This window comes from Thermobia domestica, chromosome 8 (assembly GCF_964235325.1).
Source record: "Thermobia domestica chromosome 8, izTheDome1.hap1.1, whole genome shotgun sequence".
Classification (NCBI taxonomy): Eukaryota; Metazoa; Arthropoda; class Insecta; order Zygentoma; family Lepismatidae; genus Thermobia; species Thermobia domestica.
In genome coordinates, this window is record NC_137461.1 from 129,821,844 (window position 1) to 129,847,394 (window position 25,551).

Here is a 25,551-nt window from a genome sequence, read left to right on the forward strand (position 1 = left end):
TATGCAAAGTTTCAATCTCATATCTTGAAAACTAAATAAAGGCATGAAAAAAATTTAAAAATTTGCCTTAAGAAAAAAGTCACACTCCTCCGCCCCCACTTGGCACCGCCAAGTTGACCATCCAGTTCCAAAATGCATCTGAGTAAAAGATAATACTATGCAATGATAACTATAGTTATCATAAATCCTAAAAGAGTTAAGTATAATGTAAATAATCCAAATATAATGTCTAATTATCTACTTTGTTTTGTTGAAAGGAAGTAGTGCTCAAAAGAGAAACCTAACTAACTCAAGAAAATTGATTAATATACCGTTTGCCCTTTAAAAAAAAAAGCTTGCGATACCAATCGAAAGTTGGCTAGGTTTTTCTTAGAACTATTCCCTTTCAATAATGTGGCAGAGGAAGCTATGCTAGTACAGAAAATTTAGACCATTTACTACTTTATCTAAGAATGACATTTCATACAGGTATTGTCACCACGTATACCTATGAATTTTCTACTAATTTATTATTAGACGTGATAAATAAATCTCGAGAATGTTGTATTATACAATATCTGCGGTAATTAAATGTAAGATAATACTGAACTTAAAAATTTATTTTAAAATGAAAATGTGGAATTCGGGTTCTTACCTTGAGAATATTGTGATGCTAAGAAAACAAAGCTCCACACACTCCGAAGCCACTTTGTTGAACTCAATTAAGCAGTAGGAAAAAAATTGTTTAGCACAATGCAACAAAACAGCTGGATTGCTCATAGAAACCAAGTTTACCGTTTGTTGAAAAAAAAATTAAAAAAAAAAACATCGACACTGCTGCTTTTCATCACTGTGGGAACAAAGCAAGATACAGCCAGCCCTCGCGGTCCAGGTGGTAACATCTCGTAGTGAGGAGGCCAATTTGTTAAATCGCACCGCCAACCATCCTGACTTAAGTTTTCCATGGCTTCCCACAGTTTAATCAGGCGAATGCGGGAATGGTACCGTAAGATTGACCCTGGCCAATACCATCCTTGGTCTATACTCAATGCTGGCCAGAGTAGAGGTCTGCACGGCCCGGAATTTTTAGCCCGAGCCCAGCCCGGCCCGTGAATTTATAATGTGAGGCCCGATCCAAATCCGAAATTTGTTTTAGTATTTAGGCCCGAGCTTGTGTCATAATCAAATGAGCCCAATTACAGCAACTTAACAATGAAAGCAAAATTGTATTCTTATTTACATCAATTAGAGGGCTAATTTTGCCCGTGCAGATCTCTAGGCCAGAGCTACAGCTACTAAAAGGCGTTAAAAATAAATTTAATAAACTGCTAAAACAGCAACGTTTCATCCCACAATATAAAATCTTACAAGATCAAACTGAAACTGCCTTGAACATTTTTACACTTGTAGACAATGTATAAACAAAATACCAACCACATAATATTATATGCTTCTACGAAATATAGGCTACATATTTATATATACATAAGGATCAATAGTAATCTTTGAAAATCAGCATTAACGTAGATAGCATTTCCGTCAGGGAGTTGGCCAGTATTGCGGTTATATTAGGGACTACACAGGATGCCTGTTTACATGAGCGATTGAAATTTACGAAATCGTTATAGTATTGTTTGGAAGCTATCACATAATCTGTTGGTACTAATCTTCTGTTAGATTAGGTTGGATAGTTCCTGGATATACTGATAATGGTATTATATGCTTTCAGTCGCAGGACTAATTTCAAGCAAATTTAATTGATCTTTCTTGTACTTTATGTCTCGTGAGCATTGATTGTTTTCTATTGACCTTTAATTTAAACATCTACCCGTGTACAAGTTTTCAAGGGAACTTTTGACGTGACTCTGTTAAGATTTTTCCTTGTTAAATATCGTTTAAAAAGTGAGATCATTTACTGTTAGAAAGAATGAAAAATATTAATCGGGTAAACATAAAAATAATACACAAGCATTAAGTGAAACACTGTTTAAGTCAACTATATTTCACATTCACATTTCACTTTTACACTTTTAAAAACTTCACAGCTTTAGGAGCTTCACAGTTTCAAAAAGTCTTTGCGACATCAATTGCTTAGAAAATTTTTCTCGAGTTGGGACGCATTGTAAAAAGCCCAGAATTTGACCATATGCACTTGGATAGTTCAAGTTCTTTACGTAATATACTGTTAGTAATAATACTGCAGCCCTAAACTCAGAGCATCCGTTTTTCAAATTAATAATTTCTTCAGAACCACAATATATTTCTTTCTTTGTGCCAAAAAACACTGTTTGTCCTACAATACTCGTCTTCTGATGTATATCTGCCTCCTGCAAGTAAAATGATAATAATTTAATATATAGTGTATTTGGAAGAAATTTAAACAGATAATTTAGTTTTTAGTAAATACTATGTACAATGAGAATAAAAAAATACGTACTGGTATGTGAATCAATCCTCGAACTGACCTAAAAAAAAGCTTGTCCACGTTGCTGAGAGTTTGTGCTTTTATTAAACTCAAGATCTTCAAAAATAAATAAATAAATAAATAAATAAAATAAAAATGAAAATAAAAAATAAAATAAAAATAAAAATAAAAAATAAAATAAAAATAAAATAAAGAAACAACCGTCCTTTTTGAACTAAGAAACAATGCGATAAGATGCATTTCCACCAAGTATTCACCAAGTTGTAAAATTTCACCAAGTTGTAAAATTTCTTAACCGGATAACTCTGAAGTAGACTCACATAATATGTCGAGCGTCAACTTGTATTGAAATTTATACCTTCTGTGGAAGAAACTAAAAAACCGTACTGAAATAAGACTATTGTTACCTGCAAAAGAAGTGTGAGAGCAAACTTTGACCTGCACATGTTATTAGAATCGATATAAACACTATAGTTTAAAATTATCTAACTGTATTCTTTATCAGGCGTAAAAGCCACAGTAGGTAAAACACTAGGTTATTTATTATAAAACAGCGTATCCAGGCAGGCCTTTTAATTATCCTTTAATTCTTTTACACTTGGAAGATGATGTCACCTGATGTTCTCAAAATGGAGTCTTGAGTGTAAACTTCTGCCGCAGACTGGCCTTAAAATATATTAATGTTTAGAGTAATATTGGAGTTCAAAGGCAGAGTCAATTAGCCCTAAGAGTTGCCTGAGCCTTTGATACTCTACAGTAATAAAATTGTCTGTACAGACATTAACCTTCGAGCATCTTTTTCAATAACTGCTAGCTATTGAAACAATCCGTATGAATCTGGACCAAAAATCAATCCGTTTAATGTGCACAATTTTACTTTTTAAAAAATCATAATAAAAATGTCATTTCACTAGTAACAAATACATATGTTACAACACAAAAGCACGAATGTACCCTATGGATGAGTGGTAATAGTCGCTACCTTTTAATCAAAATGTCCTGGATTCGATTCCCAGTAAATGACACATGTGGTTCGGAGCCCACTTTAAACTAGGTCTCGTCCTTTAGAAGCTCAGAAGCTCGTTTAAAACGTTAATAATTTGTTCACAAAAGCACGATTATGATTGAGAACCACCCACACGTCAAATTTTACTAGCTTCCTTCCAACAAAAGGGTCCTGCGTTCAATTCCGGTTGGGACACATGATATTCGGAACCCACATTAAACTGTAGGTCCCGTCCTTAGAAGTTTCTTCGCTCGTTTAGAACGTTCATAACAATTCTTACACACACGTCAAATCTTGAAATAGTAAATTCCATTATGGAAGAAGCCCCGTTCTGTAAGAAAGTGCAAAGCAGCGACACTGTTATGGTAGTTTGACCACCAACAACTGTAAAAAAGATGCGCAATATTAGCGTCGAAATTAGTACAGCGGAGCTCTTCCCAATAATATATCAAATCTCAAGCGACCGTTAAAATCATATTCTTGATGACGTGTGTTAGTTATTTTATGAATGGAAAACTAATACTTCATTTATAAATAAAAGAATATTGCAATAATATAAACCATATTACTACTATTGAATAAGTGGCAATCAGTGTACCCCAAGAGACGACATACATGGAAAATGTCTGTGGAAAACGAGGATGTCCAAAAATGCTTCTCAGGAGATATCATTTCGAGACAAGACAGTCTGAGTCGGTGACAATGTGACTATTGTAGATCGGGAGGATTGGATTAGTGGATCACGAAATCAAACCTTTCAGGATTTAGCATCCTGACTGAGTTTTTTTTTTTTTTTTTTTTTTTTTTACCATTTTACTAAGTTTCACCAGGTGAATGTACAGATGGTACCTAATAAGGCCGTGGCTGTTTCCTTTCTCATGTTTTTGGTGACATATCTCCAAAAAATAATTAAAAAATGCATGTATCTTATTTCCTATAATGTTCTCAATAAACATCCTTCATACTTCCACAATCCCTTTAGAACTCTGACCATATTAGCATTATCTACTTTGGAAACATGTAACATAATAGTAGATAGACAGCCGTTTCAAAGCTCTGCCATATTATTATTTTTTAATCAGCTGGTTGTTTTACTGTTTACTGATCTCGTGCTTATTAATAAGGAGGTATCAATAGATGTGTTAAGGACTTGCGGGACGAGCAGAGGCCAAAGTATGGGGTTGCGCATTAAATGTAATTTTTTCATTCTTATACTAGAAGAATGATGTGGATTAATATGCACAGAAGTGTATCTTCATAACAATAGTAACGTAACCTACTAAATGAAATTTTAAACTAATGTTTACTCAAATTGCGTCGGTGATAAGCAATTCTCAGTAACAATTCCCTTAACTCTATTATATATACACCTACTTGGGAAATTGCTCTAAGCGTAGATCTCTTTGGCTGCAAATGTCTTTCTAGGGCGAAAATATTATTTTCTATGTTGGCTGATAGTGCCACTTTTGACGCTGCATCTCCCAGCTGAATTTCAAGAGTGTCTACGTCGTATCCAAAGTAAAGACTTGCCTCTGTTTCCAACTGAAATAAAGGGGAATAAATAAATAAATAAATAAATAAATAAATAAATAAATAAATAAATAAATAAAAGAAAGAAAAAAGAAAAATCCATAAATCTTTTTCCTTCATACTATCTTACGGTAGATTTCACGGTGCGTAGACGGTAATATTCAAGGCACGTAGATGGATCGAGAAAATGAATCTAATTGTACTCTTGAAAAGAGAAGATAAAATAGAATAGAATAATAGGGGCGTCAAGAGAGGGAAAAGCAGGGGTGAGAGTCCCTACTAAACTCATTTTTCCGATTTTTTAAAAACTGTCTTAAATTTTGAATATTGGAATATAATCTAATTAAATATGAATAAAATAAATGGATTGTATTCTACTAACTTCGAAATGTTTGTTGTCGGGTTGACTAATTCATATCGGACTTCCGAAGAAATATCAAACGATTTTAATGACCGTGTCAATAGCGACAACTCCCAGTCACGACCCCTCTTTTCAGGTTTTAATAGAAATAGTGAAAGAAAGAGTGAGGAAGAGTAAGAAGAAGGTAGGAAGGAAGAGGGAAGGAGAAGGAAAGGAAGAAGATGATAGGAGATCTGAGGAGAACGAATTACTGGATAATTTTGGGAATATGGTGAAGAAACTCGAATAATTTCTAAAAGGTACTCTGTATTCAGAATGTTATTGCACAAGTATTGATATTATAGGTATCCGGAATAGACACGTGTTCACCCATACAACCCTGACCTGGGTCCAGGCAACTACGCCAGTGGGAGTTGCCCCGACCCAGCCCGGGTGACAAGATAGTTTAGTTCTATTGTTTATTCATTATTTTAGAACGAAGGTTACCTAATATCCAGTCTCGGAACTCCAAGATTCAGAGATCGATCACACATTTGAATCAGCCAGAAAAAAAAAATCGAGTAATGCATACATTTGTTACAAATAAAAATTTTGATATTTCTGAAAGATCGTCGTTCATTCAGGCATATCCTGTTATTTTGGCATTTCTCAGAGCCGATTATAATTTGTTTTAGACTTTATCCTTTATAACCTTTGTCATGCATTGTAAAACCATTACAATAAACCAACGTTAATGTTACGACTGAAGGCTAAAAATTATCACTCAGTCACACACACATACACACGGGACAGCGTATAAACAAGGATAAAATATTCCAAAGGAAACTATGTAACTACATTGTTTTATACAATTTACTGTATTACATTTAGAAAAAAAATATTAGCCATTAATACTGTTTATATGCTGTACACATGGCGTTTTATGAACTGAATTATATATTTTACTATTTCTGCCTCTTTTCGCTGATGAAAATAACAATTTATGGCTCCCTACTACGTCCAGATGATTTAACTATTGTTTAGAACTAGTATTACCTCGATTTATTCCGTTTATCTGCAGAAATTTTCCATATTTAGAGGAGCTGAAGTTACAGTGTTGTCCTTGATGTACGCCGCGTCTTGGAATGGAGGTTCTCGCGCCGTAATACTATAGTTCGGGTAATAGTATAGAGATTTTTGGCAGCGGAGAGTACAAAACGAATAGAAAATGGTAAAATCTGGATCAAACCGGATTTCAGAGAGGATATGGGCATGTCAAGAAGGACAATCGGGGTCCAAAATATTCAACCAAAATTTAGATTGCTAGATTTTTCTAAGAATTCCTGCCCAATAGCCGGCCTAGTTTTTGTACAGCATTAAGATGATGATTTCAATGTTTCCCTATTTGAAACACCCATATGCTAAATATTATCGTGAAATAACGTATAAATAAAGATATTATTCCCCAAAATATAGTTACTACGAAATTATCCCGAATTTCCACATTAATTCCAAGTATAATTATAATCAATTGAATATCATGTATACATCGAAACCTATTTCGGAAAAATTAGCATGGTACAGTAGGTGATAAATTTAGTGGGCCCCTCCGAGCGGAGACCACATTACGTAATTGTAATGGTACATTACACTCTTCATGAATTCACGAAAGTAATAAGTACTTTATCCAAGTTACAGCGTAGGCAAATGAGCTAATTCTCGTCCTTAGACATTGCAAAACCAAGCTCAAAAATTCTAAATATCAATCTACTTACAGATTTCTGTAATTCATGAATTTTTATAGTTCCAAGCTTTCGACTCGCCCCTCGAGTCTTGGTCACGGAGGTTAGAAACAAGAAGAAAAAGAATAGGAACATCAAGGAATGAAAAGGAACGGACTAACCAAGGAGAGAGCTGTGAAAAAAAAAAGTTGGCAAGTGCGCCAGCGATATACGGATAAGGTGATGCGAACTAAAATATGGCAGGCATGTTATTATTTTTATTGTCATGCTATTCCTGTGCAAATTCTGTAATTACCACCCCCCATTCCAGTCAACTATTCCTTGTCTAGATTTATTTTTTTTAATGAATAAATAAATTTTCAAGCATCAGTCTCTCTATTTCATTTCTAGCTCCAAACAAAACTTGTGAATCTTCTACCGTACGTTGCGTTTCTTTTAAATGTTTCGATAAACCTGACACCGGAGTTTCTGCTTTTGAATCTCTAATGTATTCCTTTACTCGGACTTCTAAATTTCTTTTCGTTTTGACTACATAACTATCTTGACAATTGCATTTTATTTCGTAAATACGCAATTTTTCATTGGGATCCGTGTAATAACACTTAATCTATGATCGATTCCGCTGACATTACTTCGAATGCGTGTAGACACATAAATACAATTTTTAGTATGTCTGCATAATGAGGAACGAAATTTGAACATGGAAAAAAATGAAAAATTAAATCTTTGAGTTTTACGTCCCACGGTTATGCCGGTGAGGCTAAAGGAGACGGTGATGATGAGAGATGGATGAAATGGTGGAATGAAGAGAGTGGGAGGAAACGGGAGAACCCCGAGAAAACCCATGCACACGGTGTTTGTCCACCACAAAGTTCACTTGGCGGGAGCAGGGTTTGAACCCGAGACCCCAAGCACCAGATAAATTTGAAATTGGATTTACACGAACTGCATTCATACCGCAAAGCCCCATTCATGCCTCTTTACATGGCGTGACAGTTTATCGAAACTGAACGTTCTAAAAGAGCAATAAATGCACCGATAAATTTTCCTCGAAAACCTATTGTCAATTACCTCATTACTTTTGAAGTGTACAGTTTCTTCCTCAGAGTCTGCATCTCGGTCTCTGTGGGGAAGACTGCTTTCTGTAGGTACTTCTTCAGCTGTTTGTCCCGCACCTCGTGTCCAGCTTCCAGCTATATCTGACAAAAAAAAAAAAAAAAAAAAATCAGTACCTAAAATGTGTACTGCCTTTTCAGATTTAAAATTAACACAGGTGTGTAAGATATAAGTCAGCTTTTGAATTTACTTTTTTGTTTTTTTTAAAGAAAAGTGTTCGAGGTCCGTATTTTATCAGTCACAACAGCCTAATGCTGAAATGGTATCTTAAACGCAGACTTTGACTTCTTTTGGAGGTTGATCCTCCCATTTTTACACAGAAAGTGGTTGCTTGGTATATTACAAGGGATGTAATGGTTTGTATACGCAGGTATATGGCGTATACCCACCACTAATTTTTGGAAACTATCATATAGCCATCTAAAAGTAGGAAGTACGCGGGTACACGCTACATTCGATTCATAGTGTACTCACTTCATTGGAACAAATAAAAACTCTTTTTCATGTTCTCTATTTCAAAACAGAAAAATCTCACTAAACAGCTCGTCGTCAGGCTGTTGCCGCGAATGATGTCTAAATTCTTTTAAAAGGTTTGAGTTTTCGGGTTGTGGGAATCGAGTTTTCCGTCAATCTCTTCTATAATGAAAAAGAACACACTGAACTGCATTTTTTTTTATTTTTTTTTAAGATGTCACATGCGCTGTCCGCACCTTCTGAAAGTTGATCTGTGGTATTATAATAAAATAAAGCCAAGATGTTTCCAAATGTTTTTCTTGGAAACTATTAGAAACTCTTTTGTTGCTAAAGATCAGTTGAAGATAGAATGGTGAGGAATACCGCCTAGATTCATGTGGTAACATTGAAGCTGTTCTGTTTTGACATAGTAATGGCTACAGTTTTCAAGGCCTCTTTCATACAAATTCGAAGTCTGCCGATTGGATACAATTTGAGCGAGGCAATACGGAATGGAATCAGTTTCTTTCTAACCGCGGAAGGGAGTTCCGAGAAAAATGTGGTCTTTACTCTAGTTCAAAGCTGATAGCTCATAGCTGTGTACATTCCGTTGACGAAAACATAAAAGCAAAGACATCGAGAAATAGCGAAGAAAAATCCAAAGGACATGTTAATTTGCCAGCTGCTTCAGAAAAAGACATAAGTATATTTATTTATTTATTTATTTATTTATTTCACATTATGACGGTTGTTATGGCATTTCCAGGTTGATGATGAAGATGCCAGCCAAATAACGTCCTTCGTTAAAGGCGTTGGAAAGGAGACTACATGGGGCCTATAAGTTAGGTACCATTGCGACATTTGGCTGGTGCGAATGAAGGAAAACTTCTCTTAGGATAGTTGATCTGCAAAGGCTTCTTCACATTTTCTTGACCAATATTATTATTATTACATTTTATAGGAATTTACATCTGTGTGAACGGTCCAAAGTTTAACTTTCTCTGAAAACAGCTGTTCGTGTAATTCTATTTTTAAAAAAAAATCGATAGCCAGCCGTACTCACTGATCTATCGAACCTTTTTATCAACAGATTAAGTGCATGCTGGAATAGTACATCAGCTTATAAGTCCAGGCAGCTTCTTTTTCAAATCCTCTTGTCTGAGTGTGCTCAAGGGTTGGTAATTTGATAAGCGTAATTATATATACGTACATAATATGTTTCTGTGTGTAACAAAGGATGGAGCGTATATCCACCTAAAAAATTAGCATTACATCACTGGATAGTACTGAAGGATTTGTCTACAACACTCACTTGTGAGTATACTCATAAGCTGGACTCGCAGTGCGTTTGTTATTAGTCTCAAGACTTATCCATCACGTGCTGGAATGTTGTGCATGGAACCGTAAAATGACCCAGAAAAATAACCTTGACTTTTTTCCATGAACATGTATAGCATTGTTTAACATGAATAGTTTTGTTTTAAATTTAAAGTTTACCATCCGCCTATTTGTCACGATGACTGAAGAGAAGGAAAGGCTTAGACAAAAATTGAGACGAACTCGACCAGTCTTATTAGATGCCATCCAGCATTAACCTGGTAGGACTGGGGAAAACCTCTAAAATTGGACTACCGAACAACATCTGAAATATCGCCATCCATGTTTTTTTGAAAGGTTTGACCAACTTTTCTGAGAAACTAACTTTCACGAAATTAGTGCTGTTACTCATAAAACGAACAATAATAGAGCGGATGATCGAGGTGCCTGAGGCGTCAGGCCGCCGGTGGGGCATGGATCTTCGTGATTATTAAAACTTAACACCTAATGGCAACTTGCCAGGCCGATTGGTGGAATGAAGAAAGTGAGAGGAAACGGAATAAAAAACACGCACACGGTGTTTATCCATCAGATGGCCCACATGGCATGAGCCGAGTTTGAACCAAGGATCCCACGCACCAGAGGTGGGTGTTCCAACCAATGAGCCCACGCGGCCCCTCTATCAACATGAGTTAACAAAAACTTGGGGTAATACTACTTGACAAAACTGCAGCATACCGAAACATGCCTTGTTCACGTTCTTATTGACAAGTGAGTCCGCGACGTTAACCTTTAGGGGTGAGTGCTAGTCAGGGCCAGTTTTTTTTTCTGATGGCATAAAATTGCATAATATCCATTTCTAATGAGTCACTTTCACATATAAAAAAAATCAGGAAAAATAGAGGATCACACCTGTCAATATTGTGTCTAAATTTCAAAATAATGGCTCTCACCACAATAATTGGCAAACTTACTTTAATACAGTAAAACTGACAAGCCATACCTAACAAGAGACCATTAAATTTTGTAAATTCAATTGTTGAAAATGATTGCTAGCACTGGATTCAGCACCAAAAGAAACAGAGAAAAGGATAGTTTAGTGGCAGACCGTATACAGGGTGGGAAATAAGTAAGGGCAAAGTGCGAAGATAGAACGTAGAAAATACCTAGAAATGTCATGTTAATTTTGAAACGAGTAGAGGGATCAGGGCTGTCTGAAGAAAATTTTTGACCTCTGTAACAGGAGGCATTCCACGCTTTGACAATATATCAATACTAAGGTGACATGAATGAAGAACTATAGATCCTGTAATACGGTCCATGAGCACGTTGTATGCACGAGGGAATAACCTCGCTTGCGCGCATACTCACTATCACTGACGCGCCTGTTTCCTTCGGACGAATCCCTGTGCAGCCCCACCAGTTTCACCTTACTCCGACTCGGTTACATAGCATTCGTGCTTTCTAGTTGCTACCTATCACCGGTTAGTTTATTTTTCGCACTGTAATTTTTATGGTACACATCCAATGGCCGTATTTAGACGCAAATCGTAAAACAATTGTAACATTTCAACAGTTACTTCTTGTGGTCCCTTGAATTTTATTTATGTCAAGTGAGATATTTTCATGTCGCCTAGTAGAAACCTTTTAGGGGACAATAGGAAGTAAATTAGTGAAAGAATTATAATTCTTTTACTAATTTCTTCCTTATTGCCTCCTAAATGGTTTACGCTAGGCGACATTGAAATATCTCACTTGGCATACTCGTAGAGAAAATTTAAGAGGGTCATCAGAAGTAATGATTGAAAAATTATGGTCGAATTTTATTTTATGATTTTCTTATCTATAGGCCTATGTAGTTCGGATATATGACAAAAACAAAAGTGAAAAAACACAAAAACTCTACTTGGTGCTCACTAAATAGCAGGAATGCAATCTAACCGAGTCTGAATAGGGCGAAGCTGCGGGCCCGAGCGTAAGCGACAAGGTGCGACCGAAGGGAGCAAGCAGGCCAGCGACGGTCTTTCACATGCATTCACTTATTTCATCTATCGTAAAGCACTTGTAACGCTTTTAGACTTGAAACCGTATACTAGTAAACCTAAAATACAAGTGCATTACTTTGGTAAGGTTCTAGAAGGCATTAGTCGAGCAGACGGTTCTACCAAATTTTCACACATTCATTGCATTTTCTGATTTCTTCTTCCAAAGCATGCACTAAATGAGGAGCTAATGCATAAACCACTAAACAACTTCTGCTACGTGCCCAGTAAAAGCACGAATGCTACCTAACCGAGTCAGAGCAGAAAAGTAGTAGGGGACCCGAGCGAAGCGAGGGGTGCTTTCGTAGGGAGCAGGCGCGTCAGCGACGGGGGGCACACGCATAAACAAGGATAGTGCAACATACATAAAATATCCCCAATTATTTCCACCTTGCAAAACACTTAAATAATAGTAATAACTCTTACTTTCAAAATGGATTCACTGGTTTTCCGGGTACAACTGGCCCGCTGTGAGGAGAAATTAGTCTGTTTTTAATTCTCACTTCTTTTCCACACTTCGAATCGTTGATTTTACGTTTCAACGTAACATGACGCTTCAAAAACTTCAACATAATATGACGCTCTTTATCACAGAGTTATTTGTAATAAAATCGTATGTTTGCCTTATATCCATCGCAAATGTCCATTCCTAACACGAACAGAATATTTCCACCTTTCTGCCAGATTATTTCAACTTAGAATACGTTCACTCCCATTCAAAATGTATTTCAATATATCTAATACAAGAAATTACTTATATTCACACTCTACTTCTTTTACGAAAAGCATTTGACATCGCAATTTTCCTATGAATTTTGTTTTTGGTAGAGCCGTCTGCTCGAGTGAACCCTTCTAGAACACAGGCCCCATTCCCATTTATTTAGCTGTAATAAAGACACAAAACATGGCTTTGCATTTAATTTTATCGTCTGGAGAAATTTGTTTTATATAAACATGTCTTCTATGAATATGTTTCACATATATATGCAAAGTTTTAAATTTTGCTTGTAAATCTTTCACAATGCAGGTGCCAAGAGTAAACCTGCACCAACTTTCCAACACGGTCTTTCTAGTGCTGCGCAAAAAGTAAACCTGCACGCCTTGTCCATGGGAAGGGGGACCAGTAATCTAGAACCTTGCCCTTAGAGGACAACCAAAACCATTCTCGTTTGCTATGTTCAAGTAGTATCTAAAAACTTATATTAGAGATTTTTATTTTAATAATACAAGAATGTCATCCATCAAAAGAGTGTGCATTCCGAAATAATGTACTGAACGTAATGATTCATCTTCTGGGAAGAATCAAAAGAGCTTTCCTACATCGTTTTCATCATTATTCCTATCAACTTAATGTATATCAGCAAACCATATTTATACATCACATTCCATTTTACAGATATTTCTTCTACGAATACGTCTATTTATAAGTCAAACGTGTGAATGAACGTCACAATTTTTCTCTGTGTACGTATATATTGATTGAAATCTTTGTCTTGAAACGGAGGAGTGACCAAAAGATTTCCTGAAGACAATCATGACACCGATGTTGAAAACTCGAGCCCAGAGAGACGTGGAAATTATAGAACTATGTCTCATAATAGTTTGATATACATATAATATAGAGTTGGGACATTAGCTAAGAAGGAAATGTATCATGAGAGATGTGCTAGAGAGAGTATGGTGGCAGGAAAGAGGAGGACAGAGCGAAGGAGTCTACAATTAATGGACGATATCAATACAGAAAAATAGATCTCAGCTTACTCCATATAATATTTTCTTTTATTCTCATTCATCGATAATTTGAGTTCGTCTTCTTCCTACTTCTCGCTTTCCTTCAGTCTTTCTCCCTAGGAGTTACGAAGAATCCAATTTCTCCGCAAAACTTGTTCAATCAACTTAATCTTTCAACGAAATATGCTGATTAAGAGTATCCGCCTCTCTCCTACTCGTTTTAAACCATCCTCGGTTTTATTCTCTTCCTCTATTTCATTTCCTTCATCTTTCCAACACCACACTTTGAAATTCTATCAACATTTACTCTATAAATTCAGTAATGTCCATATCTCCGACCTGTACAATCCTGTGCTCTATACGTATATAGAACTTGAGTACCTGTTAAGCCTGCAAGTTAGGAGTGATCGTTTCTTGTTAAATGCCTCTCCGGCTCCTGAAATTCTTGAACTGATCTCTTTGGCATAGTAAGCATCTCTCTTCAAAGTACTTTAAAGATACTTCTTCAAGTTTTCTTTGTTGTACTGTGATCCGTAGGGGCGGTATCTGAATAGGATATTCTCATGATTTTCGACTTTTTGATGTTAATTTCCATTCTATATTGTTTCCCAGTGTCAACTATTCTATCCATCATCTCCTGTAGTCCTTTCTCGCTTCTGGCTATATTACCCGTATCGTCTCTATACTTCACGTTGTTAAAGATCTGTCCGCCAATCTTGAAATTTCTAATATCCATTAATATTTCTTTCGTTAAGCGTTCATTGTAACTACACGTTGAATATTTAGGGTGACATACAATATTCTTGTTTTCTTGGCCTCTACCAATCTCAACACTATTGTTTTCTCCTTAACTCAAGCCCAACTTTAATCTTTATTCTGTGTATAGCTTGCGAATGAATCGTCCCTCCAATATACCTCACTTTCTAAAATATTTTAAGAAATTTGGTCCAATTGATATGCTCGAAAGCTTTTTTGCCACTTGACGAAACAAAAACACAACTCTTCCCTTCAACAGTGCCTCTTTCTTTCCGGAATCCTATTTTACCTTCTTCCATCATCTCTCCTACCTTACTTTCCAGCCATCTCTACTACCTTACTTCAGTACACGCACGATAATCTTTGCAGTGTGGGAAATAAAACTAATGGTTCTATAGTTTCTGCACTCAACGGTGTCGACTTTCCAAAATTTCTGTGGGTGCATATCAATGATGGGGCGTATTAGCGTATATATGTTTAGGAAAGCCTCGATATTTGATTGATTCATTTTTAGTTAATTTTTTTATGAGCACTGACATAAAGGGCTCCGATATGATAAAGTAATATATACCGGTGTTATGAGGATAAGTTGAGGTTGCCCTAGCTCAGTTGGTAACACGACTGATTTAAAGCGGTTCAATTCCGAGTCCAAACTAAAAGTCTTGTGGGTGCAGCACACCCACAAGATTATTTGTGTGGGTGCCGGAGTCCCGGAGCACCCATGTAGTCGGCGCGCATGTCTGCACTTACTTACTTACATTTTCTAAGGTAATACAACTATTGTTACTTATAGAAAATTCTTTAGCCATTCTTTACTCAGATAGACTTAGTTAATACTTTAGCTTAACATGTAATCCGAACCACACGATCTCTCACCGACTATAGATCCCGGATCCCTCTACCGAAGAAGCGTGTGCTAACAATACAAACGAAAGTTTTTGAGCATTGTTATGAACAATATGCGAAGACTTCGATTGTACGATATATGAGGAAATGATTGAGTTCTTGGCTCTGCACTCTTACATTTAGTAAAAGAATTTGAATGGAAACATCAACTACCTGGGTTGAAACAGACCTCCAAAATATTGTGACTGCAAATACAAACGGAATGTGGAGAGGGTTTGGAACACTCCCCCTGATGTGACTTTTTGCATCAATAACTGAAGTCTTTTCAACTACCGTTTACGTTCGAGTTTATTCTCTTCTTGAAAAAAGGACGAACAGTCCCTAATGCAAGCAGAGTGATAGATGATTCTCGAAACCTCATTTGCGAAACATGGATCCCTCTAACAAAATAGTATAAAACAGTACAATATTAATTAGTTTAAAGCTGTACAATTCTAACAACGATGACGTCCGTACAATTTGATATATTCTGATTGCATTTGTGCTGACAGTTTTTCGAAGTGGAGATTTGACTGGAAAGTACAAATTACAAAATATCTTCTTTGTCAGTTGAAGTGAAACTAGTATCATACTTACTGTTATTATGTTCAGAATAAGATTATTCATTTCCTGATACATCAAGTCTGGAGATTTTATCTGTGAGTTCAGTGTTTATACTCTGATAAACTTTGTAGTTACTTTCGGTATAATGCTTTGATATATATAAAGACCCAAACAACAAGCGAGAAATAAAATTATAGATTTAGTGAGAAAACAGACAAGGGGATGAAATCGTGATTGTTAGAATTGTATTAGCTCTCTATGTGGAGATGTCTCATCTTGTTGAGGTCATAGCGGATCTCTGCGAACCACACGGAGTCTGCCTGTGTCACTCTGTATTATGTGTCTGTCCGGGCCACACCAATCTGGCCGTGTCATTCTGTGTAATGTGTTTGTCCGGGCCACTGGGCCTGGTGGGTCAATGATATGTCTACCTCTGGATATCCCGGTTTCATCACTGAACACGGTGCTGATATGCGATATTGAACTGTAAAAAGTAAAAACAGAGAATGGGCCTGACCTCGGTACTTAAGAAGAAAGAATAGACAACACCATCCTCAGTCTGCCTCTCTTCCCAGTCTTTCCCTTCATACAGCGTTAACAAACTCATCAAATGCGAAACGCGAACGCAAAATAAGGCTGGATCGCTTTCTCCTTAGGAAAACATGGCAAAATAGCAGAAAAAACACCGATTTATCAATAATAGAAACTTATATCTTTGTTCTTGAAAGTATCATAGTCCCTTTCTATTTAACACGACTTTGTATTTCGAAGCGTACAAAAACAGCTTATCATGCAGTTTAGCTTATTTGAAGATGGTGTGAAACTGTGGTTCATATATTGACTGGCTAAAACATGCATTCACTGTGGAAGTAGTAAGTTTGTTTCGGTAATTTACTGTACGACGAAAGAGGAAGGTAGCTCTACAACATAACCACAGCAGATTGCGACAAGTTGTGGATCAGAAGTTATTGAGAGGTAGAAATCATATCAGAAGATAACGTGTTTGGTTTAAAACAAAAATAATGCAGCAAAATTTCAGAAAGATCGTTAATAATACGTACTGTCAAGGAATCGCACCACATATCGTACGAAGGGAACAAATTATCATACGTCTGATAATCCTGTTAAGATACTCACTTGGCAGGGCCTGGGTAAAACTCTGTCATATTTTGAACGAGATAGAACAAGATAATAAATTCTGCCCTCACCAGGAAATGAATTTGATGCTTCCGGTTGGTAAGTGTTTAACTTTACGTACCATATCATAGTGTCCCATTTTCTCAGCAGAAGAAAACAATTATAAAATGATTTTGTGCTGCAAAATAACTAATCAGCAAACATGAATTGCGTTATTCAGCTTTTCAAATTCAGATTCGACCCAAAAGAAAGTGAAATAAGAGGAAACAAAAAGTAACAAATTCAAAATGATTATCGGAAGTTCAGTGCACAAGGGAACCAATTAAATTTTATTAGCTGTTTTCGATATGCTTGAGATTTAAGTTCTCTATTTGAAGCTCTTTTCAGACTTTAAAAGATGTAATTAGTCATATCGCAAAAGGTTTATGCCTCTTTTTCTCACAACCTTGATTATTGTATTTGTTTCCCTTGTGCTCTGAGCAAACCAATTATATTTCGTACTCAAAGTGTACACAATATCTGTAACTTCATGATCTTATTCATTAGTTACATATGAATACAAAATAGGAAAATACTTTAGTTTTTGGAGAACAATATTCGTATAATAGCACCATAATAATACTATTATGTAGTCAGAAACAGGAGAAAATCTTTCTTTTGGTCTATTTGGTAAGGGAAAAGAAAAAGTTAAAAACAATCTCCACTATCTTCTTCAGCACAAGGCGTTCTCAATTGAGTGAGGCTACAAACAATAAAAGTAAGGAAACACAGGATACATTCGTGGTGAGCAGGATTGCCAACTAAAAATAAATTTATTGTGTTTGTTGGTTTATTTTATTTTGTTACACACTTAAAATCAAAATACTATAATTGATGTAAATCGGACTATTTAAAAGAAGTGATTTTAAATGTGGGATACGCGTACCCCTCAGGTTATGCGGTGAACCGATCTTGGGTATATGGAAATTTGTTGAAATTGTGGTTAATACAAGTGAACTATTCTTACCCTTTAATACTACATAACTATTTTAATTAAACTTTAAGTTGGAATAATGAATTAAGAAGTTTGATATTATTAGAATTAAAGCAGCTTTTAGTAGGTATTTCCTAGGCACTTGAGATATTTCGATGTATCGCTCCCAACAATCAATATTTTCAAATATCGATAGAATAGCGATATCAAATATTACTGATCGATATATCTTACATATCCTTCAATAATCCTATATTTGGTATCAGCCAGACATGATCCAACTTATAATTAGTTTTTATCCCATTCTTACTACTAGCTCTATATGCCAAATGTTTTCACAAGTTTATTTACAGCCTTTTCTGGAGGGGGTATTGCATTAAGTGTTTTAATTAAGAAAACATCTGATTCGAAGAAACTAATATTTATTGGATAGCTGGTATTTTATTTATCCAAGCTCTGTCAGTGAGGTCATACGCCATCAGAATTGAGATCTACAAAGCGTAATTCTTTCTTAAAAGAGCAGATTTGATACACACGAAAACCACCTTATCTATTTAGTCCAATATGCAGTATATTCCCAAAAGATTATAATCTTCCAAAGTCTATACTAAAAACTAGGAATATAAAGGCTTTCGTTATTTTACTTGGAAATTCATTCCATCTAACAAAACGAAACATAACCGAAAATCAACAAAAATTTCAAATGACATTTTGTCTGATTATGTAATACAAACTAAAGTTGTTACTACAACAGTAAGGATAAATATTAAAGAAAAATGGTTGAAATAAGACGCGCATTTTGTTGAAAAGATATAACAGATAATACAAGAGATAGTAGCATTAGGGAATAGAACATATTGCATTTAATTTCAGAAATTCTAAATTTTATTGATTCCTAATAGATCTTTTAATATGAATTCCATTTTGAAATTTACACGCATAATAATAGATGTTCCTGGTTAAGACTACTTTCTTTATATTTACTTGTGTTATACTAACCATTCGATAATTATTGAAGATTCAATATGTTATATTATTATATTTCTTTGCGACTTGAAAAGGAATTTATAATAGAATGCTTGAAATGACATGAAAGTCCAATGACAGTATTTTCATACTAAGAATTGAGAGTATATATGTAAAATACGATACAGTAAAAATAGTATAGTCTGGCATGGACATTACGTAGTTTTTGAAATGAAAATATCCTATTAAATTAGTTACAGTTAAAATGTATGTTATTTTTAGTTATCATGACAATTTTTCATATGACTTCCATGTGCTCCTATGGGGAGCCGAAGGAATTGTTGTCTGTTTATTAAGTAACAATGGAGATCTGGAATATGCAACATTGAGATTTGTGGAAAGCTGGAGGCATTCTTCAAGACTGGTGATTTTGTATTGAAAATTCGGCATCTCTTTTGTCGTCATTTTTACGTGGCAAGTCACCATGTAATTAACTGCACATTATCTTCAAGTGAGTGCTCTACGTTAGGTTGATAGCATCCGCTGCGAATTAGGCACCACCTGGTCGTCTTCGAACCGTAAGGGCACTAGAAAACGTTAAATTAGTAACTGAAGTTGTTCTTAGGCCCCCACGTTATGTTCTAACACTGAGAATTTCGGATCGCTCAGTACAATAGCTATTATATCTTGATCTCAAATTTCATCTCTACAAGATTATTGTTCAGGAGCTGCTCTATGATCATTGTGTCCAACATAAGAGGACTGATCAAGGAATACTAGGAATGTCGGATGAAACTATTATTCTGATGAGTGACAATGCACATTTCCATTTACATAGCGAGTCACAAAGAAAACATTCTTATATTAGTCACCGAAAAAGCGCAGGAGATTTCTAAAAGGCCACTCTACAGTTCACGAGTGACAGCGATGGTGTAGTATTGGTACATTTGGTGTCAAAGGCCAATATTTCTTCGAAAGTGAAATGGGGAAAGTGTGATTATGAACTCTGATGTTTAAAAGTTCTTGTAATGATGAAGAATTTTGTTCAATCAGAATATCGTTGCAGTGTGATTAATCAACAAGAACTATGTTTTTAAGTAGACGGAGCCACAGGTGACACTTGTTGGCCCTTTATGTTTTTCGTTCGTCAACTTTTTCCAGGACGTATCATATTCGGGTTTTGGTGGCATACTCTGGCCTCTTCGGACACTTGATTTATCCATCTCTATTTTATGTAGGTCTTTTTAAGATTCAACTTATAGGGGAATAATTCTGTATATTAAACGAAATGAAAATGAAAAATGAAATTTTTGAGTTTTACGTCCCACGGTTATGCCGGTTAGGCTAAAGGAGACGGTGATGATGAGTAATGAATGAAATGGTGGAATGAAGAAAGTGGGAGGAAACGGGAGAACCCCGAGAAAACCCACGCACACGGTGTTTGTCCACCACAAAGTTCACTTGGCGGGAGCAGGGTTTGAACCCTAGACCCCTAGCACCAGAGGTGAACGCTCTACCACTGAGCCACCGCGGCCCCGGTATATTAAACGACCTGATGCTTGCCATATCCGAGAAAATTTCGATATTAATGCAAAAATGAAGCAATGTGCTGTCTGTGACTTCTGACAATAGCTGCGAATGTCCATAGGAGTAGATGGAAGTCGTTTGAAGGGCATCCTTTTCAAAATATAAAGAGCTGTTGTGGGAAATAAAAATGGCACATAATAACTTATATTTCTATCCTAATGTATTTTTTATCTATGAAAATTTAGTGATTTATTCTCATTTCAAAATCTTCCAGCTCCTCTGTCGGATCCAAGAAACTTACTGCTACAAAATATACTGGAAACTTTGGACATATGTTATATAACAGATCTTGTTCACACGGCTGGTGCATCAAAAAATGTTCTAGAAAACAAGTTATTTGTTAATATTCTTAAAAGCTTCTTTGTCTTTAAAAAAACTACTTATTTTTAATTTTATTTCATACTTCAGATATTGTTAGAAATATTAATACACCTGTATATTACAACTGATAAACTGAAATACGAGTAATTTAACAACATATTAAAGACCGATATAAATTATGGTTTCTGCACTCTTATTTCCTTATCAGCTGTTGGCAACACTTAACTGGAAGAGAGGAAAACGTGAAGAGAAAGAGAGAATGTAAGGGAAACCGAGAGAAGAGGGAAAGTATGGGTTAGAGGAGAGCCCAACCCAAGACAAGATCCGATTAGGGATTTGTCCTGCCCCAGAACACTCTGTAATACTTGGACCTTTTTCCGGAGGACAAAGTGAGCTCATTCCTAAAGTGATGACCATGTTCGTGGAAGGACAAAATAAACGCCGCACTACGTAGAAGCCTTCTTTCCTGCCTCCTAACAGCCACGAGTATGGTCGACATAGAAAAATGATCAAATTCAACTTCTCGTTTGATAAGATTGAGTCTACATAGTTACACCCTATTTTTATATCCCAATATAATGCGTCTGCTCTGTGTATATGAATACTTTACATGCGGATTTTTGTACGGGAAAGATCATTTGCTTGCGTCGATCAAATATTCACAGGAAGTTATCAACCTTGCCTTGCCAAAAATAAAATGAAATAACTACTCACAATATCAAACTTCAATAGACAATGGGAGTCAACCAAACATAATTATAACAGTTACTTTCATTTGTACGTTACTGACATTTGGAAAAATTTACTCAGGTAAATGTACTGGATAACTATCTCTTAACCAAGTGGTTCCTAACTGGCATGTTGGGACCCATTCTTATGTAAGCAGTTCTAAAGGGTATATCGTGAAAATTTAAAAATTAAAAAAACATTAAGGACATGGTAACTGCCTAGATAGTTAAAATCAATTTTGAGATACACTGTATCAGTCAACACCTCCAATGGAAACAATATTCTTCAGTACTATATACTACTGGTCACTACGTTATAGAAACTTATAGGCTTACGCAGAATTTGGACGAGGGAGACCAAGCACTCGACCTTATATTCTTTCTGGATACGCGTGAACAGGGAGGACCATTTATCTTAATACCTCCTTTTAACTTTTAAAGTAATAGGCACTTAAAGCTGAATTTCCGAACCATGCAAATATCGACAGAGGAACATTATTTGATATACTCTGTAATATCACCGGATCAACAGAGTTGCCAATCCAACCTTAATTACATTTTTCTAAATAGCATTACATCAGGTTATTATATATTCCAAATCTATATGTAAAGCGAAAACTTACAATGCCATGTTTGTTATACCAGGCTGCAAAGTAAAAACACTACAGCGTCACAAACATCGAAAATGAACCAAATTTTGAAGGGTTCTCCAACAGTAATAATGCAAATGAGAGGGACGATATAACGCACAAATAAAGTACCTTAAGATCGAATAATATGGTCATTAAACGACGTATTTCAAACAGGTAAAAAACAAAGTTACAAGGAATTGAAAGTTTGATTTTTTCAAAATATTTATTTCGTAAAAGTGTTTAGGTAAGTGTCACAAACAGTTACATAGATCATTTTCGACACACATAAAAATTAAAACGCTGTTTACAAGAACTTAATATCTCAAATCATTCCGAAGATATGAAACAAATGGTAAAATTTTATATATTCGTTAAAATGGCATATTTGTTGGAACTTTTTAAATCAGTTTTTGATTAACTTTGCTTCTATAACAATATAAAATACTATATGGGTGTCAGATTTACATAATTTTAAGCAGTGTTGCGAACTTCACTAGCGTTTATCGTATCTCCAGAACGGTTTGAGATTTCAAATTGCTGTAAATAGTATTACGATCTTCACATCTGTTGAAAACCATCTATGCAATTGGATGAGGTACTTAGCTAAATCAATATTTATTTGATTGAATTTCAACTTTAAGTAAAAGTGCTGGGCTCTAAAGAGAGATGTGGGTTGCCAATGTTTTGTACACAGATAGATTAGGGAGTTATGTGTCAATTCGTTGATAGATTAAATTAGTAATTAAGAGTTATGTTTTGATTCCTAAATATATTATGGAGTTATTGAGTTTTTGATTAAATATGATCGGTAGTATCTAATTACACTTGATTGGTATTATAGAGGTTATGTCTAACATATATAATGCTAAATTTATGATTTAATCATAAATGATTACTTGACAAAACAATTAGATACAATTGTGGCAGACATATTCAATATTAATATTGATTGAGTAAGTAAGTGCACTTATTTTGTCTGCTGTCTTAAAAGACATTAATCTGAATATTTTGAACAAGAATATTAATCTGAATATTAAAACAACTTTATGAAATTACAAAGATCTGAATGATCCGATCGTTGGTAGGCCTGTTAGGAGATCTCAATGAGAATATGTAAAAATACATTCTCGAAACAACACAAATTCAATTATAGAAAAAAGGTTAACTTACATACAAAGTTCCGAGTTGAGTGAATTCTTATTTCTCGTAGATACCGAAAACTTACTTTAGCAAGAAGTCCTTCCCGTCTTCTGTTTCTTGTCCTTCTCTGAAAATTTTGGAAAGTATATATATATATATATATATATATATATATATATATATATATATATATATATATATATATATATATATATATATATATATATATATATATATATTACAATACTTTCAATGGCTTGAAATCCACAAACAACTCGGACGTTACACATCCTTAGGGACTATTTTGAAGTTGTTTATATATTTGAAAGTTTCTATATTTTTATAATAAATCATGTTTGTAGGTCTTGAAGTTCCTTTACACTCATGTACAAAAGCTTTAATACTTAAAAGATATAATAAAAAAATTAATATTTCATAGATATAGTAAACATTTTTAACATTAATTAACAAACCAACTTAAAAAAAAGAAAAACAAGCCTGTGCACAGTTGAAATCTAGTTTATAGTATTTTCGGGATGTATTGTACCCAATTGCATTTAAAAACTCCAAATATTTCGTCTCATTGAGTTCTGTGGTTATTATTGGGTTAAAACATATACAATAAGAGCGAAGGCGTTATATAAACGTCTAACAGAAAGTAACGCACAATCTCCTGTAGCTCGGTAATGGTAGCCATTAGAGAAATATACATTTGTAGGTAAACGCACTGGTTCTTTGGAAATATCATCCAATGCATGATCCATTTGCTTCACTATACTGCAGCCATCTTTGTTCCCATGGCACGAATGTATGTTCGTAAAACTCTTGAGATTAGTCATTCCACACCCGTTTTTCACATACGCAACAACTGATTCCTGCACTGTTCGCCTTTTCCCGTTTCGCCTTATGACCTCTAGCAATGAAATTGGCATGTAAAACCTGTTATCACTTTCCATCTTGATGTAAGGCAGAACGGGAAATCTCAATGTGGATTTTCCCGTTTCGCCTTACAAACTTGCAAATACATTCATAGATACAAAATGTAAGCATAAATTATTAATAAGGAAGCAAAAATCATTTACGAAAGTCAATTTCTTTGATTATGAGTTTTTATGGATATAAATGATAGACACCATTGTACGATATGTAGTATAGCAATAAATTCGCAACTATGCATCTTCTTAGCCAAATCAGAGTGAATGATTAATTTCATTTTTTTAAAATTATTTTAACGTAATAGCATTGTTTATTTTTTAAAAGATACTTCATTTCATAGAACATTCTTCATTTTCTGCATATAGAGGATGGCCACTGGGGGTCCGAAGCCCCTCCCCGAAATCCCGACTTTTCTGTAAATTTTGTCTAATTTTAGGGGCGGTATTACAAATTTTAATTCAATTTGGGCCTTTTTGCCTTTAACGAATTCCTGCTCAAGCCCCTGACTGTAAGAATTAAATAAGTTTAATAAACACATAACAAACGAACCTCATTTAGTAGGATATGGTTTGGGGGTCAGCTCCCCATTCCTCTCCCCGGCTACCTCTGTATATATCGCTATTCTAAGTTCCATCTTGTTGCCATTTTTGAAAAATGTTATCTTTACCAAATGAAACTATCCTCCCTTTTAGTTGTGGAAAAGTGTTTTCTCTTTTTTTTCAGCCTAAATATAGTCGTACACTTTTTGCTTGAAACTTTTTGTACACTAACGAAATTGGGCTCCGACTGTTTGATAGTTGGGCAGTTTTGTGAGTCGGAGTTTCTGTAAAAAATTTTTCAGTACTCAATAAATGAAACATGATTATGAGAACTATCATTTTAAATTGTCCTTTTTTCTTTACACGTAAGTAGTGAGTGTTGGAGAGGATTTTTATTTCACTTTTGAAAACTTTTCTACATTCCTGATCCGAGTTCAGTTGTTTTCGAGGAGTTGCAATTCTTTTTCAGTAGACAGAATAAGTGATTGTCATTCAGGTTAAAAGAAATAAAGTACATGTAAGGTGGATAGTGTTAAAAGTGATTCTACTGTTTTTATACACAACGAAAGAAAAAATCTGTTAACGAGAAATGAAAAATGAAGTCAATTTCAGAGAGTGCAGCAGATTCGAAGCAAGCTGTACATTTGCTCAAGCAAAGCTAGCAATATATGAAAATTATTGTAAGGCGAAACGGGAATTCCCGTTT

General features: G+C 35.2%; 1 protein-coding gene across 1 annotated transcript; it reads right to left on the reverse strand.

The window, feature by feature from the left end:
- Positions 1–930: 930 nt before the first annotated feature.
- Positions 931–24,209, reverse strand: LOC145692296 (uncharacterized). Its single transcript, XM_081767594.1, has 4 exons — positions 24,024–24,209; positions 8,094–8,315; positions 4,785–4,952; positions 931–2,306 (listed from the first exon to the last, which is right to left on the reverse strand). The coding sequence occupies exons 1-4, from the start codon at positions 24,207–24,209 to the stop codon at positions 2,019–2,021; spliced, it is 864 nt and encodes a 287-aa protein (XP_081623720.1). The 3' UTR covers positions 931–2,018.
- Between the last annotated feature and the right edge of the window lie 1,342 nt (positions 24,210–25,551).